Source organism: Rhinatrema bivittatum, chromosome 1 (assembly GCF_901001135.1).
Source record: "Rhinatrema bivittatum chromosome 1, aRhiBiv1.1, whole genome shotgun sequence".
NCBI classification, from domain to species: domain Eukaryota; kingdom Metazoa; phylum Chordata; class Amphibia; order Gymnophiona; family Rhinatrematidae; genus Rhinatrema; species Rhinatrema bivittatum.
This window is the reverse complement of record NC_042615.1, coordinates 652,317,371-652,338,182: the sequence shown is the minus strand read 5'-3', so window position 1 is coordinate 652,338,182 and position 20,812 is coordinate 652,317,371. Positions and strand designations below refer to the sequence as shown.

General features: G+C 44.0%; 1 protein-coding gene across 3 annotated transcripts in view; it reads right to left on the bottom strand.

Annotated features, from left to right (window-relative positions):
• Positions 1 to 11,676, bottom strand: part of MCTP1 (multiple C2 and transmembrane domain containing 1) — a 1,134,628-nt gene extending 1,122,952 nt beyond the window's left edge. For 2 of the 3 annotated variants that reach the window (XM_029573135.1, XM_029573151.1), the window contains exon 1: positions 10,861 to 11,676. In XM_029573135.1, coding sequence (XP_029428995.1) covers positions 10,861 to 11,403 — 543 coding nt within the window. In that variant the 5' untranslated portion in view covers positions 11,404 to 11,676. The remainder of the gene's footprint in view (positions 1 to 10,860) is intronic. The other variant, XM_029573144.1, reaches the window with a different exon arrangement.
• Positions 11,677 to 20,812: the final 9,136 nt, after the last annotated feature.

The following is a 20,812-nucleotide window of genomic DNA, read 5'->3' as shown; positions in this document are numbered from 1 at the left end:
AAAAAACCCACCCGACCCTTTAAAACTAATACCTTAGCTTCCCCCATCCTCCTGACCCCCCCAAAACCTTTTTACAGGTACCTGGTGGTCCAGTGGGGGTCCCTGGAGCGATCTCCCGCTCCCGGGCCGTCGGCTGCCACTAATCAAAATAGTGCCGATGGCCCTTTGCCCTTACCATGTGACAGGGTATCCATGCCATTGGCCGGACCCTGTCACATGGTAGGAGCACTGGATGGCCCACGCCATCTTGTGCTCCTACCATGTGACAGGGGCTGACCAATGGCAAGTCCTTTTAGTACATTTGGTATCTTGCAACACTAAATTAGTGAAGCCCAGAGCTCTTCAAGTCCTGTTGGAGAAATAAGCATTGACTTTGACGGGCCCATAAGTGCCATGGGCACAGTAAGGATCTAATCTTAGTGGCCCGCGCCATCTTGTGTTCCTATCATGTGACAGGGGCTGACCAATGGCACCGGTAGCCCCTGTGACATAGTAAGGGCAAAGGGCCATCGGCGCCATTTTGATTACTGGCAGCCAACGGCCCGGGAGCGGGAGATCGCTCCAGGGACCCCCACGTACCTGTAAAAAGTTTTTGGGGGGGGTCAGGAGGGGGAGAAGCTAAGGTATTAGTTGTAAAGGGTCGGGGTGGGTTTAGGGGTTATTTTTGTGTGCCTTTTTCCTGCCCTCCCCCAAAACGATAAGAGAACCCCCATGATCAATATCATAGGGTTTTCCTATCGTTTTGGGGGAGCCCCCCGATTTCTGACAATTTTGAAAATTTCGTCCGATATTTTCAATCATCCGAAGCCCGATTCACATCCCTAGTCTGCTTACAAAGCCATATCAGCGAGCCTTAAAAAAAAAATAAAAACGAGAGAGAGAAGTGCATGGATTCTATTAGGAAATAGAAGTTAAGAAAAGTGCCAGCACATCCACACCCTACTTCCTTTTTATGGTACTGGTGGAACATCTGCTGATACTTTAAAGAGAAATTGTGACAGCCACCCCTACCCCATGCACCCCCTTCCCCCCCCCCCCCCCAAACAATTCCTAGGCAGCAAGCAAGCCTGAGCACTGCAGCACCAGTAGCTCCTATGTCGGCCTCACTCCCAGACTCAGAACCCCTTGCTCATCACTAGCAGATGAGGGTCTTGTAAAGAGCTGAGGCACTTGTTTGCATGACTCAAGAGATTACAGCAGAACTTCACTTCCAACTAAAAATGAAAAGGTTAATGACAGTTGCAGCACTGCTTTTCATATTCATTTCAGGAGTGTCAGGCCAGAGTTTTTATGACATATAAGGATGCTCCCTACAACACATCCAACCTGACGTTATCCATTTTGCCTGAAGTTTCAGAGTCCCCTCTCTCCTCTGCAGAAGCAGGTTCAGGATGGTCCTCTTCTCACACACTATTAGCCTAATTAGCCTTTTTTTCCCCCTAAATCTGAGCAGCCCCAGCTTAAAGGAACAGTTTTGTCTCAGCTTTTTATACTGTTTGCTTCTCTGGAGAGTCCTGACTTCTACTCTCACCTTTATCTTCCAGTTCACCTTCAGCTGCAGGCTTGCTTCTCTCACAACAAGAAATGTCATCACCGTGCAAATCATCCTTCTGCTGTTTGCTCAGCCTGCTGTCCTTGCAGGTGAGGGAGCTCCTTAATTACAAGCTCATTTGTTCACTTCTACCACATTCAATAAAATCAATCATTAATTTGAAATCACAAAAGAAACACTGAAGCTGATTTTCATAGGGTTTAACCCCCTACTTTTGAAAATGTAGTAAGGCTGAGTCCCTAAATTTAGAATCCTATTTTCATTAGGAATCTAAATTTCAGAGCTTAAAAAGTAGACAGCTACAAGGGTGATATTAACGTGGAGAAAAACAGTTAGGAGCTAAATCTAGGCAAATAAATGTCAGCCCTAAATTCAGAAGCCCCTGAGATTTTGAATAAATGTTTGTGAATTTTAAAAGCCTGACACACGCATCAATTAGGAGATGTGGGAAGAAGTCAGGCTCGAAGATATTTTAAAAAGCACCCAGACACACGTGTAAATACCGCTGCACGCCCATCTCAAGTTTCCAAAAAGGAGCAGTGTGTGCCCAAGAGTTGTGTATGTAAATATTTACGTTCCCTGGAATGTACCAAGGTCCCCTGCCGTGTAACTTTACTTTTGCTATGGATGACGTATAAGTGATAAAATAAAAGGATCAAGCCATTTTGAGGGGTTTAAAAGGTCTAGGGTAAGTGAGGGCAGGGCAGGCTAACATGCGTGCAAGTTATAAAATGGACACGTTCCTGGGCGCAGGCCAATTCACATGTTCCATTGTGCACCTGCATGCCAGTTTGAACATTACCATCAAAGGCTCTTATTCAGTTGAAAACAAGCACCTAACTTAGGGGCCTACACTTAGGACTTCATCTTTTGTTTTTTTCACATCTGCCTCTTTGCCTTATTTGCAGCATTATAAAAATCTGTCCTCTGAATAACCTTGCATATTTTAACTTCTGGTGAGTAGCCGGGGTTGAACCAGGAAAGCTACTGACACTCCTTGTGACCTTGGGCAAATCATTTCATCCTCAATTGCCTCAGATACAAGCTAAGAAGTGAATGCTCAAAGAAGGTTATGCATGTAAATGTCACATACTATCATAGCAATTTCCAAAAGCCATTTACCTGTGAAAAGTGTACTTAATGTGGGTAAAACCTATTCACAATTCAATGGCATATATTGTAGCAATTTTCAAAAGCCCACTTACACAGATAAAGTGCATTTACACAGGTATAACCCAATCTTAAGCATGACAATTCTTTAGAAAATCAGGTCCTTAGATTGTAAGCACTCTTGAGATAGGGACGTGTGTGTGTGTGTGTGTGTGTGGTGCTTGAGTGTAGTCTGCTTTCAAGTGTCATGAAAGATGGAATATAAAAAACCATATTATTAAAGTCAAGAGGAACCATTCTAACAAGACTAGCCAGTTTTCCATAATGAATTAAGTATTTTACTAATTGTTAATGAAAGGTGGCACAATGTAAGTGATGATAATTACTGCCAGTGTGAAGAGTGACAGAACAGAATACAAAGCATTCCAAACTACAGGCCCCTCTGTAATATCATTTTTCGATATTTTGCATGCATACTCTGAACTTATAAACACAACAAATGCATTGTTCATTCTAGCAGAATACTTAGGGGCTCATTTGTCAGCCCAATGGTAACTTTGACAGCCCTGTCAGTGAATACTGCTATGCTGTAATGGCTCTTTTATGTTAGTGCTGAAGACGTGCAACAGATATACGAAGCATTTTTTCCTTAGACATAGGATGGGCAAGTCCTTTTAGTACATTTGGTATCTTGCAGCACTAAATTAATGAAGCCCAGAGCTCTTCAAGTCCCATTGGAGAAATAAGCATTGACTTTGACGGGCCCATAAGTGGCATGGGCACAGTAAGGATCTAATCTTAGTGGTTGCAAGACGTTTTTTAAAAATAGCCCATTCTATATCAAGGGAAAACATGTGACTTTGCAGCTTTTGCCAGAGGAATTCTTTAAAAAGTTGCATCGATGCAGGAGAATGTAATGCAAAGAACAAGCAACCAAGAAAACCTGCCCAGAAATAAATTAAACCAAATATAGATGCCTGCTATGATGATTTCTTCAAAACATCTGTCCTTCCATGCAGTGCACGCCACTCCAAAATGCATTAGGAGGTAAAAGACAAATATTTACTCTGAAATACACAGCAAATGATATACTTGGATCTAAAATGTCTTCAGTTTGTATGACTTTGCTATCACAGAGAGATTTTTGTTGTCCCAGCCCTTATTAGTGTTATATCTGTGCTCTCTTGTTGATGATTTATTCTGTTTAGCTACTGTTTATTTGATGATGAGTGATGAATTATTTTACTATTAATTTTACCTCGCTTTGAGCCCGATTTACTGACGGGTCGACTTTAAAAGCATTGCTTGGGCAAAAATCGGCAACAAATGTGCATATGTGGGCCTTGCACAAGCAACACGCATTTTAAGACCCTGTGAAGTATGCACATACATACATACCCGTGTGCGCGTCAAGAGAAAGGGGGTGGAAAAGGGGCCTGGCATGGGCGTTCCAGGGCAGGGCAAGACGTACGTGCGTAAGGTTGCACTTTAAAAAAGCTTTGGCAAGCGTTGACTTGTTATCCGCGTAACTTTACTTCTGGTCCTGATGAGGAGCAAGTCTGGAGATCTAGCGTTTTAGGGCATTTAACACAGCGTAAGGCTTCAGGGTCAAGCGGGGGGCTTGCAGGATGAAGAAGGGTCTTGAAGTTCTCGATATCAACAGGGCAAACTGGTGACTACGTGGAAAAACCGGTTTCTCCCTCACACGAGCATGTTTTAAAATCCGACCGCATACTCGTGTAAAAGCTGCTAAAGCCATAGCCAAAATGATCCACGTGTACTTGGGAGCCCAATTTAAAACTGCAGTCACTCTCTCTGCTTGAACGCCGCAACGCACATTAATGGGCTTACCCTGTAAGCATTTATCCCATAGACACAAAATAATTATTCTGATCAATGAATTTTACACATATTTCGTTATGTTTTGTTATGGTGTTGTAATGTTATAATATTATGTATGTGGGGATGTAACTCACATCAAACTGTGGAGAGTGAGAGGAATATATGTTTTATTATTATTAATAAAATGGGAGTAAACCTTCAGTAAATAACCCCCTTTGCTTATGTTCTGCTTGCTGCATACAGCTCACGTTTTGGATTCAGAGGGTTACAAGTTTTATTAAATAATCACACAAATGAAAGAGCGCTGTCTTCACTATCAGTTTTATTACTGACAGGGTCATCTATCAAAATGCGTCAGGGCATTATTGCGAGCATTAGGGCAGTAACGCATGCGGTAATGCCATATCGCACGCGATAAATACCGCATCACGCAATGTGTATGCAAATTTAAAATTAGTGTTTGAGTGGGAGGAGTTTGGGCAGAGTATATGGAAATGAGGGTCGGTTAACGTGGCATGCGATAAAGAAATGCACAGCACCGCAGGTTTTAACGCCAGAAATAACCATCTTTTTTCTGTGCGTTATGCCAGCGATAGCTGTACGTTACCGTCTGAAACAGTATTTATTTATTTATTTATGCTTTTTATATACCGTTGTTCCAACAGACAATCACAACAGTTCACATAAATTGCATTAGATTACATTGTATAATATTGTATTAACAGGTTCTTATTTAAAATAATTGTATCTATTTTAATACTATTGAATAATCAAAACATTCAAAGTTAATTTATTTATCGCAAATGCCGGTTTGAGGGGGGAGAGAGAGAGAGAGAGCGCCTCTGTGGAGGGTCACTTATAATTGAACTTTTATACCATTGTAAAAGGGGTCATTATGAACTTGGCTTGAAGTTTGTGGGGTGGGTTTTGGTGGGCAGTTTTACTTGCACAATCATATGTCCGAATAGCACAGTTACTAACAGTGAAGATTTAGTGGATTTGGAGTGATGAAAAGTAGAAGAAGAATAGATTTGTACCGTGTTCTCTCGACCTAGCTTAATGCACTCTCTATCTAGCTGCAATCAAGTTACTAGTGCCCCCTCTTACAATGGTATAAATAGTTAACTTTTTTGTGGGCCATACAGAGTGTCTCTCTTTCTCTCACAAAACCTTTTCAGCTGGTTACATGGGTAAATACCTATGATGCAGTATCAGGAAAATTTGCCTAACCTTGCCCCTTTTTTTTTTTTTTTTTTTATTGTGGGTGCTAGTTTCACTATATTTATAGCAAAATGATGAATCTAGGTCTGAATTTGCCAATGCTTTTTCTATGGATAAACATAAACAAGAGATTTACATTCATTCTGAAGTCAATTAAGTTATAATCCTAAAGATACAGGGGTAGATTTTCAAAAACGGCGCGTTGGCGTACTTTTGTTGGCACTCCAGGCGCAAACAAAAGTACGTGGGATTTTAGTAGATACGCGCGTAGCCGCTAAAATCCTGGATCGGCGCGCGCACGGCTACCGATTTCGTGTAGCCGGCGCGCGCCGAGCCATGCAGCCGGCCTCGGAGGGAATTCGCTAACACCCTCCCCTCACCTTCCCCTCCCTTCCTCTACCTAACCCACCCCCCCGGCCCTGTCTAAACCCCCCTACCTTTGTTGGGGGATTTATGCCTCCCAGAGGGAGAAGTAAATCCCCGCGCGCCAGCGGGCCGCTGACGCGCCTAGACGCAACACGGGGGCGGTTCCGGAGGGCGCGGCCACGCCCCCGGACCGCCCCGGGCCGAAACCACGCCCCCGGGCCCGCCCCCGAAATGCCGTGTCCCGCCCCGAAAATGGCGCGCTGCTCTGCCCTGCCCCCGACATGCCCCCCCCCGACACGCTCCCCTCGGAAAACCCCGGGACTTACGCGAGTCCCGGGGCTCTGCGCGCGCCGGTAGGCCTATTGAACATATGCGCACCGGCGAGCAGGGCTCTTAAAATCCGCCCCACAATGTCTATTTGTCTCTTCTGTTCTTATATCTATGCATATGCCTATAGATGCACACAAATCTATCAATCTCATGCTATATGCACATCTAAATATCTACATTTAAATGCACCTGAATACATTTATAAATAATATCCATTTATTTAATCAAATACATGTAAGAAGTTACTATAAACCAGGTTCCTGCCTCACAAGCTTATCATGTGTGGAAGCCTTACACTGTGGACAGAGCTGAATCTGGATCTGAGTAATGTGTTTTAGACCTATCAAAAAAGGGTTTTCAAGCCCGCAGAGACTATACACCACTGCAGCCATGGAGAAGGAATATAAAAATACATCAAAACCCATGTGTGCACTCCTGTGAATGACAAATGGTCTGCAAGAGCCAGTATCCAGCACTCACAGTGCTAACAAGTTGAGAAAAAGGCTGTACTGTTTAGACTGCCCAGAGAACAGCACTACATAGCCAGCAGAGGAGGAAGCCAAAGAAATGCTGGGAGACCATTTAAGGAAGAAAAGGCGCAATTCGGCTGTCTCTGTGTGTGAAGGGCGGGGATGGCCAGGAACCAGGAAGAGAGGAGTGTATCTGACAGTTCTGCAATCAGTTTTTCTCCTGAAGAACTAATTATCAAGAGGGAGAGACAGAAGTCTGCGATCTGAGGAAATAGAGAGACAGATAGCTTTTCTTGCTTCATAGCCAAACTACATGTAAAATCCCAACAAGGGACATAGGAGCCAGAAGCTGAGAGACTTCCTTTCCAGAGATATCCAGGCCCAGGAGCACATGGCTGGATCACCCTCCTAAGAGACTGAGTTAAGTAATCTAAACTTTGCACAGAGAATATCTTAACAGAGGAGGGAGAAGGTTTCCTTTTGACAAAAATTCAGTATCTCATCTTCAGTATCTGTTTTAGCCTTTCAGTCAAAGTCAAGCATAAACCCTTGCCACAGCCACATGATAAAGGGAAAGAGAATTTGATGGACCATGACCTTTCTGTAAGAGACTGCAACCAGGCTCTCTTTCTAATTAGTACCAAGTAAACCATTTGGGGATGCTCCCCAGAAGAGAGAGACCTTTCACACACTGCAGTGCTCATCTATTTGGTTTATCAACTAGCCAGCTCCACCATCAAGAGGGACTCCTTCATTTTCTTGATTGTTTTTTTTTTCCACACAATTTTGTGTTTGGAACAGGGCAAACCATTTACAAACTGATGACATTGTGGTTGATCTGTTTCCCCCTCCCCTTTTTTGAGTACCCAGGACTAAAGACAATTTCTGAAAGCTGTATATGTCACTGCTTTTCCCCCCAATCTTTCTCTATTAGTGTTCTTTATTTTTTTTACTATCCATATGAGTATGTTGGTTGCCCTGGCTAATAGGCCATACATAGCCAGTGTTATTTTTTTATTGCTTGATTTAAAATAAGAAAACTGCAAATTTAGATTATACATCACTACTGTACTTTTTCCATTTAATGGGGCCGATTTAATAAGATACGCTGAAGCTGCCGTGGTTTTGTGTGTGCTTGTACGTGCATTTGTACACACATTTTCCCTTGCAAAGCCCTATGCAGGGATGTAATAAGGGTTTTTGTGTGCTGGAATAAAGCGCGTATGAACATGCTTACAGACCCGCAGTTTTTCCTGCGTGAATGCATGCTAACGGCATGCAAAGGAGGCAATTAGTTAATCACAGGCAATGCAGGGAGCCGCACCAATGCTAGTGTGGGGTTTTTAATGTGGGTTTTTTACCGCCATGGTCAGGGAACGAGTTACGTGTCAGCACCAACTCGGGGGGGGGGGCCTATGTCGATGTCTGAGCATCCTTAAAACCACCTAGCTGAGCACCTATCTCAGCATCCGAGTTGCCAGCTCTGCTAGGCACCTTTCTGGGTGCCCAATCGAATAGATGCGTGACCAAGGGAGCAACTAGCTCAGTGCCTGAACGGCAAGATTAGCTAGGTGCCTTTCTGGGCACTCGATCGTGGACATTCACGACAAACTAAGCACCTAGCTCACAGCCTGAGTGGCAAGATTAGCTAATAGAGATGTGATTCAGCTGAACCTTTCGGTTCGGCCTTCATTATCAGCCCGCCACGGGAAATTTCATTTTCCCATGGTTTGGGCCGATTTTTTTCAGCTGCCCCAAAATGAAAAACCCAAACCCACCCCAACCCTTCAAATTGAATGAATTACAACTCCCCCCACAACTTGCCGAAAGTATATCTATATGTATATACATACATATACAGGTATATACATACATACACACATCTACGCATACATATCTATACAGATATCAATGACCTTACTGTGTTTCTGTTACAAGCATACTTTAATATTGAGGCCCATAATCTTAGAACATGGTTTTGCAATGACATCATGTTAAAATTCCCAAAGAAATCAACCAAAGCACTGAGAGCATTAGGTACTCATTCCCTGAGATATTCTATTTGGTTAGTTATGGGTTATGGGTTTTTTTTGGGGGGGGAGGGAGGAAAGAGTATGATTGTGGAGGAAGGTAGGTAAATAATAAATATTGCTTTCACAAAGACCAAGTTAAAGTAAATGCTATACTAATATTAAACTTACAATATTATGTAAACTATAGGTCATACCTATACATTTTCACTGATGGCTAAGAAAATAAAATATATATATATATATATATTTAGCAAACCAAAGCAATGCTTTTGAAGACTGTACTGTTAATTCTGCCCTTGATTTCGACCCGTGGTAAAACTGCATTACTAAGCACTGCTTTCTTGCAGCTTGCAATGAAATAGTAATCACATCACTGGTTTGTACTAGTTTAACTGTTATTAAGGGCTGACATCTTAATTTAAAAATTGTATTCAAGGTGCAGAGAAATTCATCAGCAAAATGAATACAATTTGTGATGCATTTCAAACAAAGCTTAATACCAGCACTAAACCATTCACATTAGCGCTAATAATATTTTGTCATCCCTTTATCTTACCTACAATCTTCAGCCAGCCATACCGGTCTGGAAATGCTGATATATCAGCACAGCCAGTTCCAGAACCAGGAATGCTCTAACAAGGGCCCAATTTACTAAGCTTTTCCCTTTAGACACAACATGGGGACAAAAAACTTTAGTAAACTGGGCCTTACACTCAGCGAATAAAACAGCTGAACTAAAAAAAAATATAATAATAATTCAGAAGTAAAAGCAAAGATAATGAATGTCTAGAAATAATAGGAGTGCAGCAACTGCACAAGTTTCCTAGTAAGTTATCCACACTCCCTCATTCTCAGAGAGAGCAAAAATACACAGTACACCCCTGTTTTCTATACCTTTATTTCTCATTCATGTTATATTCTCTTTTCAATCAATATATAATACCAAAATTAAAACTACCATAAGTGCACATCTTTAAATCTGTCATTTTTTTTTTTTTTGTTCTTGCAAAAAGGTTAGATAGAACATTTATATAATGGAATTGAGAGCATGGATGGAAATTCACTGACAAAAATAATCATTTTATAAACTTCTCTCCATCTGTTCAAGATTGCTTTTATACCAAACAGAGGAAGCAAAACTACTCAAGGGAAAGCAAAGAATGTCAAAGAAGCAAAATCAGATGTTTAAACATTTTGATGGAAAACGCCTTAAAACTGATGTCAATGAAGACTGAACTTTTGAATTTAGTAACAAATCCATTTCATAATTCAAGGACAGATGGCATTTAACTGCTAACCATCAACTATGTTCTGAAACACCACCAACTACAAAAAAACAAGAGAACTTACTGTATTCTACGATAAAAACAAAGGTACTCTATGAGGGAACAATAGGAGTTCTGGTGTTCCAACGTGTTTAAAAGAGAAACACCATACACAGTGTACAGTATACATACATTTCTACCTACCAAAATAAAGTTTTACAAATTGGTATCATAAACCCTGTTTTAAAATCAAGAAGGAGATTTCAGAAATACCCTTCTTCCCTGAAACTTGCCTAATGATTACTAATCTTATGCTATTTGGATTCCACTCGTTTAAATATAACGTTTCCTGAAGAAGGATGATTTCCTTCGGACCAAGGGGCTATGTGCAGTCGTTTTAACACGAAGCCTTGGAGAAGCGTCACAACAATTCTGCGGCTCCCCCGCAATACCCCCCATCAAACGCCTCGACTTCTCCCCCCCCCCCCCCCCCCCACCAAAGAGGGGCTCCACTCGCCCCCTATAACGCGATGCCGCCAGCCTGCGAGCGCCCGCCTCCGCCTTCGGAGGCAGAAGCGCAGGTCCGCCGCCCCAGGCCTTGCCCAGAAAGTTTCTGGCGGCTTGCAGGAGGGGTTGAAGCCGTCCCTTACGCGCCCCCGTCCCGTACTCACCGCCGGGCTCTCCTCTCGCGTGGCGCTGTCCGTGGTGCTGACGGCCGGCTCCGGGAGCAAGAGGAGCTGCTGCAGGCAGTGGGTGCCCGGCAGGGAGGAGCTCTTCTGGTGCGAGAGGTGGTGCGGGACCCCCGGGCGCCCTCGGCTGCGGGCGGAAGGCGAGGGCGAGCGGGAGCCGGCGGCGGGCGAGCGGGAGCCCTCGGGATGGTCGGGGGGCAGCAGGTGCTCCCGCAGCCGGCGCAGGGCGGAGCCGCCGCCCCCCTCCCAGGGCTCGGCCGGCGAGCAGCACAGGTTGGGCTGGGAGGAGGAGAAGACGCGGTCCAGCGCCTGCCGCCGCCGGCGGAGGCCGCTCCAGAGCCCGCCGCCGCCGCCGCCCGGGGAGGGCACGGGGGGCTCCGCAGTGCGGCGCTCCGCCGCCGGCCGCCCGCCTTTGCTGGCTTTGCCGCCCAGCTGCAGGTTCCTCCAGAGCCGCGCCTGCAAGGAGGAGGAGGAGGAGGGGGCGGCCGGGGGCAGCTCGGGCTCGGCGGCCGGGGGCTGCTCCATGCTCCCGCCGCCGCCGCAGGGACCGGGGACGCGGCCGCAGCAGAGCAGGAGGCGGGGGCGGCGGCAGCAGCAGAACCGCGGGGATCCCGGAGCCTTCACTCCCGGAGCCCGGCAGGAGGGGGGAGGGAGGCGCGTGCGGTGTGTGGGGGTGGGGGTCCCGCCGGACTGCGCCCCGGATCACCGCCGGAAAGTTTGCCGAGGCGGGAGACTACTGCGGCGGCTCCTCCGCGTTCCCTCCTCCCGGGCCGACGGCTCCTCCGTCACAAGTTGACAGGCGACCTCCTTTCCGCTTCAAGTTTGTTTTGGGTTTGTGGTTTTCTTTTTTTTTTTTTTTATTGCAGATATTTTGCAGGGCGACCTCCGCTTCGCCTTGCCGGCAGTGTCGATGCTGCAGGAAAGTTAGCGCCGCTGGGATCCGGAGGGCGGCGCGTGCCCTGACCAGGTGCCGCTGTGCAATTTTTTTTTTTTTTTTTTGCCGGCTCGGTGCGCTTCTCGCTGACAGTTTTATTGCCTCCTGTCCCTCCGCACGCTCACATTGGCAGCGGCTCATGATTTAATTAGCGAGCTACCTCGGTGCACTCTGTGGGCAATTGGATCGTTTGGGCCTGAAATAAATGGTGCAAATCGGCGAGTTTTATGGTTGACCTCTTGTGCTCCCTTCGGCGCATAAGGGTTTCTGTGATTCTAAACTATTGCTTTACTGTTTCTATGTCCTGTCCCATGCTTTTTTTCTCTCTCTCTGCCAACAAATGTGTCTTCTGTCTTTTACACACTACAACGAAGTGCACCTTATCCTATCAAGTAATGTGGTAACACACTAGAGACCAAGGCAGAACAAGGCCAATTGGCCCAACCAAGCTGCCCATTTATTACTGTTCACATGACAACGATATACCCCAGCTGCCAGCTATATATATATATATATATATATATATATATATATATATATATATATAAGCTGGATGTTAGAGCAACAACCACATGACAATGTGGGTACTTGCCAGGTTCTTATGGCCTGGATTGGCCACTGTTGGAAACAGGATGCTGGGCTTGATGGACCTTGGTCTGACCCAGTATGGCATGTTCTTATGACAATTTGCTACAATGATATCTCTTTATACTTATTTCACAACTCTGTAAACCGTTCTGATGGTGAAACCGAATGACGGTATACAAAACACGCTAAATAAATAAATAATTATTACAAAGCTTGGCGATAAGGCATAAAGTGGGGCTGAGGACGGAGGTAGGAAGTTCAGTTAAGTATGGAATCTTCTATGGCTGCTCATCCATCCAGCCTGATGGAGAGGCAAAGATGAAGAAAAGAAAATGCCATTTCCTACAAATGACTAAGCTTATATATATGCTATATATATATATATATATATATATATATATATGCTATATATATATGCTCTAACATCCCAACGCTGTTCTTCTTACCACTGTCATAGAAGATAACAGCTGGATGGATATATATAAGCTTAGTAATTTGAAGGATATATATAGCTGGCAGCTGGGGTATATCGTTGTCATGTGAACAGCAATAACTGGGCAGCTTATATATATATATATATATATATATATATATATATATATCTAAAGCTGAATGTTAGAGCAACAACCCCACTAACTTTGATGGCTGTTTAGATTATTATTACAAAGCTTGGAGATAAGGCATGAAGCTTATAGATATATGAGCATAGAAGATTCCATACTTAACTGAACTTCCTACCTCTGTCCTCAGCCCCACTTCACGCCTTATCTCCAAGCTTTTCAATAAAAATAATCTAAACAGCAATCAAACAGGCCGATACAGTACAGTGTGCTCCAGTGGAGCGCACTGTTAGCCCGTGTTTGGCTGCATGTTTTCAATGCACTATTTTTACCCATCATACAGTAAGGGGTAATAGTGCATCGAAAATGCGCGGTCAATTCCCCCCCCCCCAAAAAAAACTAATAGTGCCCGCAACATGCAAATGCATGTTGATGGCCCTATTAGTTATTCCCGCGCGATACAGAAAGTAAAATGTGCAGCCAAGCTGCACATTTTAATTTCTGCCTGCACCGGGAAAGTGTACAGAAAAGCAGAAAAAACTGCTTTTCTGTACACCCGCCGACTTAATATCATAGCGATATTAAGTTGGAGGCCCCAAAAGTAAAAAAAAAAGTAAAAACTAAAAAAAAAAAAAAATGTGCCCACGGCCCGTGGGTCGGAAGACGGACGCTCAATTATGCTGGCGTCCGTTTTCTGAACCAGTGGCTGTCAGCGGGCTTGAGAAATGACGCCGGAAAAATTGAGCATCGGCTGTCAAACCTGCTGACAGCCACCGCTCCTGTCAAAAAGGAGGCACTAGGGACGTGCTAGTGTCCCTAGCACCTCTTTTTACCATGGGTCCTCATTTGAATACTTGATTGCACGCCCAGGAGAGTGGGCGCTCACCTCGGAGCGCCAGCTCTCCCGCGGGATTTACTGTATCGGCCCGAAAGTTAGGTTGTTGCTCTAACATCCAGCCTCTTAGTGCTGGGCAGCACCAACCCAGCTGGTTTCTTAAGAGCTGCACCCTGCCAGTATACTGGGCAGCCCATAGCCTGAGGTGGCACTAGGTTGTGGATGCTTCCTTTCTGTACCCTTTGTTTTGTCTTTATCACTTCTCCCCTTGTCTCTCCCCTGGAGGGAATGAAAGGTGAATTGTCTGCAATACTGCAACCCCCAACGTTGTTCTTACCACTGTCATAGAAGATAACAGCATGAAAAGGACCATTAGGACCATCTAGTTTATTCAGTATCATTGCTGGTACAATGGCATGGACCCCTGCTGATCCTTCTCCAGTGTCCTCCTGGCCAACAGATGAGACTGGGAATGAAAGTATCGTATAAGCCAACCTGTGCAATGTGCATATTTGTGCAGTGGGCAAGTTATTGTATAGTAAGTTCTCACAGTAAATCAGCAAAACTAGTTCTTATATCCAGTGAGAAGAATGGCCTAGAAGTTAGATCCAACAGAGGCCAAACCAGGCCACAAGAACCTGGCAATTACCCAAACACTAAGAAGATCCCATGCTACTGATACAATTAATAGCAGTGGCTATTCCCTAAGTATAATTGATTAATAGCCATTAATGGACTTCTCCTCCAAGAACTTATTCAAACCTTTTTTGAACCCAGCTACACTAACTGCACTAACCACATTCTCTAGCAACAAATTCCAGAGCTTTATTGTGCGTTGAGTGAAAAAGAATTTTCTCCGATTAGTTTTAAATGTGCTACTTGCTAACTTCATGGAATGCCCCCTAGTCCTTCTATTATTCGAAAGTGTAAATAACCGAGTCACATCTACTCATTCAAGACCTCTCATGATCTTAAAGACCTCTATCATATCTCCCCTCAGCCGTCTCTTCTCCAAGCTGAACAGCCCTAACCTCTTCAGCCTTTCCTCATAGGGGAGCTGTTCCATCCCCTTTATCATTTTGGTTGCCCTTCTCTGTACCTTCTCCATTGCAACTATATCTTTTTTGAGATGTGGCGACCAGAATTGTACACAGTATTCAAGGTGCGGTCTCACCATGGAGCGATATAGAGGCATTATGACATTTTCCGTTCTATTAACCATTCCCTTCCTAATAATTCCTAACATTCTGTTTGCTTTTTTGACTGCTGTAGCACACTGAGCCGACGATTTTAAAGTATTATCAACTATGATGCCTAGATCTTTTTCCTGGGTGGTAGCTCCTAATATGGAACCTAACATCGTGTAACTATAGCAAGGGTTATTTTTTCCTATATGCAACACCTTGCACTTGTCCACATTAAATTTCATCTGCCTTTTGGATGCCGAATCTTCCAGTCTTGCAAGGTCCTCCTGTAATGTATCACAGTCTGCTTGTGATTTAACTACTCTGAATAATTTTGTATCATCCGCAAATTTGATAACCTCACTCGTTGTTTTCCTTTCCAGATCATTTATATATATATTGAAAAGCACCGATCCAAGTACAGATCCCTGAGGCACTCCACTGTTTACCCTTTTCCACTGAGAATATTGACCATTTAATCCTACTCTCTATTTCCTGTCTTTTAACCAGTTTGTAATCCACGAAAGGACATCACCTCCTATCCCATGACTTTTTAGTTTTCTTAGAAGCCTCTCATGAGGGACTTTGTCAAACGCCTTCTGAAAATCCAAATACACTAAATCTACCGGTTCATCTTTATCCACATGTTTATTAACCCCTTCAAAAAAATGAAGCAGATTTGTTAGGCAAGACTTCCCTTTGGTAAATCCATATTGACTGTATTCCATTAAATCATATCTTTCTATATGCTTTACGATTTTGGTCTTGAGAATAGTTTCCACTATTTTTCCCGGCACTGAAGTCAGGCTCACTGGTCTACAGTTACCCGGATCGCCCCTGGAGCCTTTTTTAAATATTGGGATTACATTGGCCACCCTCCAGTCTTCAGGTACAATTGATGATTTTAATGATAGGTTACAAATTTTAACTAATAGATCAGAAATTTCATTTTTTAGTTCCTTCAGTACCCTAGGATGCATACCATCTGGTCCAGGTGATTTGCTACTCTTTAGTTTGTCAATCTGGCCTACTACATTTTCCAGGTTCACAGTGATTTTGTTCAGTTCGTCTGACTCATCACCCCTGAAAACCATCTCCGGAACTGGTATCTCCCCAACATCCTCATTAGTAAACAGGGAGGCAAAGAATTCATTTAGTCTTTCTGCAATGGCCTTATCTTCCCTAAGAGCCCCTTTAACCCCTCGGTCATCTAATGGTCCAACCGACTCCCTCACAGGTTTCTTGCTTTGGGTATATTTAGAAAAGGTTTTATTATGAGTTTTTGCCTCTATGGCCAACTTCATTTCAAATTCTCTCTTCGCCTGCTTATCAATGTTTTACACTTAACTTGACAATGCTTATGTTTTATCCTATTTTCTTCAGATGGATCCTTCTTCCAATTTTTGAAGGATGTTTTTTTGTTATCGGTGCTCTCTTTTGAAGCTGTGGTGTGTTTTTGACACTCTTGCTGCTGCTTTGCATCTCTGTTAAAGCACTCTTTGCTCCTTTAAAGTACCTCAGGCTATTCATGCCACTTTGGTGCCACTTTGCCACAGTCTAAGTACCTTGGAGCTGTTTTGTTGTTTGCTCCCCAGAAGTTTCATCAAAATTGATAATAAAACCCCAATTCTGCAGCCAAAAATAGGCTACAAATACTTCCCCCATTTACTTTAATGGGAACCAGAAAACGAATACACGTATCAACGTATCGGGGGCACCATTGAACGAATTCAATGTATTTGCCCACCGACGAATACAAATACTGAATCGGATGAATCCTTACTCTCTGCACATCCCTAGCGAATATTTTGGGCCAATCTGCACCAAGCAGATTTTAAAAGCTGCTGGGAAATGCGCATACATGCCGCTGTGCGCACAAATAAAAAGTTTCCAAAAGGAGATGGGGTATGGGCATGGTCTAGGCAGGGCAGGGGCATTCCTGGATTTCATCATGAAATATGCAAATCAATACTCACTCGTATTGGTGCTCGCCAGGGTCCCCTGCCACATAATTTTACTTCTGCTATGGATAACGTGTAAGTAGTAAAACAAAAAAATATAGGCAGATCAGCAGGGTTATAAAGGTCAGAGCTAACAGGGAAGAAGGAAGGCTATTAATCTAGGACGGTTTGGAAGTCCTATCTCTTACCAGGGCAAACTGGGAACAAAGCGGGAAAACTGGTAATGGCATCGGTGCACATGTCTTTTAAAATCCCCTACTTATGCAGTAGAAGCGGCATTTGTGCACACAGGCACTCATCCACTTAAAATTGTACGCACATGCGTGCACAGTCAGGCAGTTTTATAACATGAGCACATATACACGCACATGTTATAAAATGGCCGTATCCCTAGGCGCAGGCCGACAAACGCGTGCATCTGTGCTTGTGCACCGGTTTAAAAGTTGCCGTCCCTGTCAATCGTCAAATACTCCTTCTTTAAACTTAAAATGCTATGTCATCTAAAACCTATTTTTGAACCCTGTAACTTCCAGACCGTCCTTCAATCCTTGATTTTTCTCACAATTGATTACTGTAATTCTTTGTTTACTTGTCTACCTCTCTACTCTTTGCGACCCTTGCAAATAATCCAAAATTCTGCTGCCCGTTTATTGACAGACACACCCATCTGGGAGCATATTAATCCCATTCTGAAAGAGCTACATTGGCTACCAATTATGTGGCTGATCAAGTATAAAACAGCAGTTATTATCCACAACCTTCTTTGCCATGCATCCATTCCTTGGATCACTTCAACCCTCCATATACACACTCCTACCTATATCCTCCATTAGTCCAGGCAACAGCTATTAGATATTCCATCTCCGAGGGTCGCTAGATTATTCTCAATTCATCGCTTCTTTTCCGTCTTTGGGCCTACCCTATGGAACTCTCTTCTCTTATCTCTCCGGCTCACTCAAGACTCCAAACAATTCAGAAAACCTTTGAAAACCCCCTTATTTACTGAAACTATCTAGTAGCCCATCTTGTAAACCATTTTGTAACTTTGTTTTTGCTTGTTTTGTCCTGTATCTTATTTTTATTTTAATGTTAATTTATTTTATTTTTTAAATTGTACCTTGCCCCAAACTTGTTTGGAGGGGCAGGTAAGAAATGTCATTAAATAAATAAATATCTACGGTGCTGCAGGAAACAGACAGGACACTATTATGGGTGTTCCAAAATTAAATTTTACTGTGATTTCTTCAAGTCAAATAGTCCAATTACTTTGAATAAACTGTTCAAAATTATATCTGTGTTCAAACTGGGTCCCTTTTCTCTCTGTGTGTATGTGTTCCTGGCACAGGTTCCTGAGAGAGGACTAACCCTCCAGAGAATGGATGGATAAGTGTCCCAGGTCAGTGGGGTATCCTAGGTGAGGCAGGATCATCTTTCCCCAACATCTCATACCTGAGTTCCAAGAGAGACCAGATCTTCAAAATCCCCTGACAATATCCTGTGCCCAATGGTAAAGACGCCGGTGGTGGGTCTCCAGAGGTCATTGCTCTTCTATTCCTTATTCCCTCTCCAACTGCTTCCTGGACCTCTCTAGAGGAAAGGTCTTTTGCTGGATAAGCAGTACTTTTATGATCCAGCTTCCCAGGTGAGGAAGGGTGGTGTCAAAGCTTCCACTTTGCACTTAAGGAAAAAAAAATTACCAATCCACAATATCCTCCCTCTAAGGTAATGATTCCTACTGCTCCTACACTGACAGGAAGAGGAAAACAGATGATCATCTCAGCCCTGGCCTTCAAATAGGGGGCATTTCCCTGCTCCAGACAGGACCAACTCTCACCAGGGTGTACAGCCAAAACTCCCAAAAACTTCTAGCAATACATACTTCACTAAACTGGAGGCAGATCCTTACAGACAAGGAGTGCTGTGAAAGAAATCCTTCTCCCAAACGAAAGGTTAAGCGAGGAGGTCCAAACTTAAATCCAGGAAGCAAAACAGATCCTCACTTCCGGAAGACCAAATCAAAATGACCGTGCTGCACTCTCTCCTGACCCGCCCACCCCCTTGTGCACCCAGGAGCTCACCACTCCAGCAAGCATCAGTGGGGCTGCTGTTTGGAATGGTACCCACCTCTACTACTTGCTAACCTCAGGATGGGAACTAGGGTCATCGTGAAGACATTGAGAGTCTCTACTCCACTGACAGACAAGATGTTAGCAGGTAAAATTTAGCTAGATAAAAAGAGGTAGGGAAGAAGGGGTTCCCAAGGCATAGCTACAATTTATTCAGCTAGCAGCAACATTCAGCATTATCCAGATAAACTTGGTGTCAGGGTTTTGCCTGCCATGCAGCCTCTCCATGTCCTGGTCCTGCCTATGACTCCTTTCAGCCTGCAGAAGCATCCGTTTCCAACTATCCAAGCCACCTCCTCATTGGTCATTTGACTCAGCAATCCCTGCATTATTTAACCCAGTCTTGCCAGAACCACCTTGCTTCTTCATGGAGTTACCCTTGGATCTCTGATCTGGCCACTTCAGTCTTGTGGCGTTTGGGCCTCCAGTCATTTTGAACCTTGTTCTATGGCTTATATAGGCCTTCCCTTGCTTAGTGGTGTCCGGGCCTTTTGCCCAGTGGCCTTTGGGCATCTAGCCTTGCATCTATTTATTTATTTATTTTATTTTATATACCGACATTCGTTGGAGTACATCACATCGGTTCACACTATAACAGGTGTGATAGCATGACAGGGGTGTCATACTATTGTACATTGTAAACTTAAACCGTAATGGGTCAATGTAGAACAAGAGTAACAATATAAATTAAGCATAGGAAGTTGAGGGAGTCAGAAGTTGAACTGGAATAGGGGGCCTCTTCAAAAATAAGCTAAGATACAATATATACAAGGTGGCATGAGACAGTAATAGAATACACAGTGTGGCATGTAAACAATATATATCTTATGATTAAGGAGTCTTAAGGAGGGTACAGGGGGGCCTGGGGGGTGTATGGAGGGGTGGGGTGAGGGGGGAGTTAGCCTGTGTGTTGATAGGCTTTGTGGAATAGCCATATCTTCAATTGTTTTTCAAACGATTGGGTGGAAGGTTCCAGTCTGAGTTGGGAGGGTAGCTTGTTCCAGCAGGCTTCTGTGTTCTTTGTTCTGTGTTGTCTTGCCTAATCCTTGTCCAGTCCTGTCTTTGTTTGCTCTTACCATGCCCAGCCCAGTCCTATTCCTGGTATCCATTCCCTGTCTTACCAGTATCTGTTCTTGCACCAGCCTGTATCTAATTTCAGTTCCTGTCCAGTATTCTGCCTTGCCTTTGTCTCTCCTAGTCCATGTTCAGTACCTTCCTTTGTCTGTGTTTGTGTTCAGTCCCAGTCCCAGCTCTCAGTGTCTTCCAGTAATCTTTCCAGCCTTGTTCCAGCATATCCAGCTTTGCTTCAGTCTGTCCAGCCTTGTTCCAGCCTGCCCAGACTCACCATGATGTACTACCATTGCAGCAAAGACCTACTGGCCACCAGAACCCAAGGTTTCAACCTGTGGGGGAGGGGGCTGGCCAGATGGAAAATCAGCCCTTGTCTAGCCCTGTGCCCTGCCTTGCAGTTTTGCATAGGTCCTGGGGTAGTTTACCCAGTTCCCAGCAAACCTGACACTAGGCAGGGGAAATTAGATCAGAGAAATCAGTGATCACTGTCCTAAATACAGAGGGATAATTTTATCTGGATACATTTATCCAAATATATTTAGCAGCAGATTTACCTGGCTAAGTCCCACTAAATATCCCAAATATAGCTACTCATACAACTTTACCCAGTTATCTTGGTCCTAGCCAAATTAATGAATACCTTCTTATTTTTAGGTGATAGCTCCCCTGCAGCAA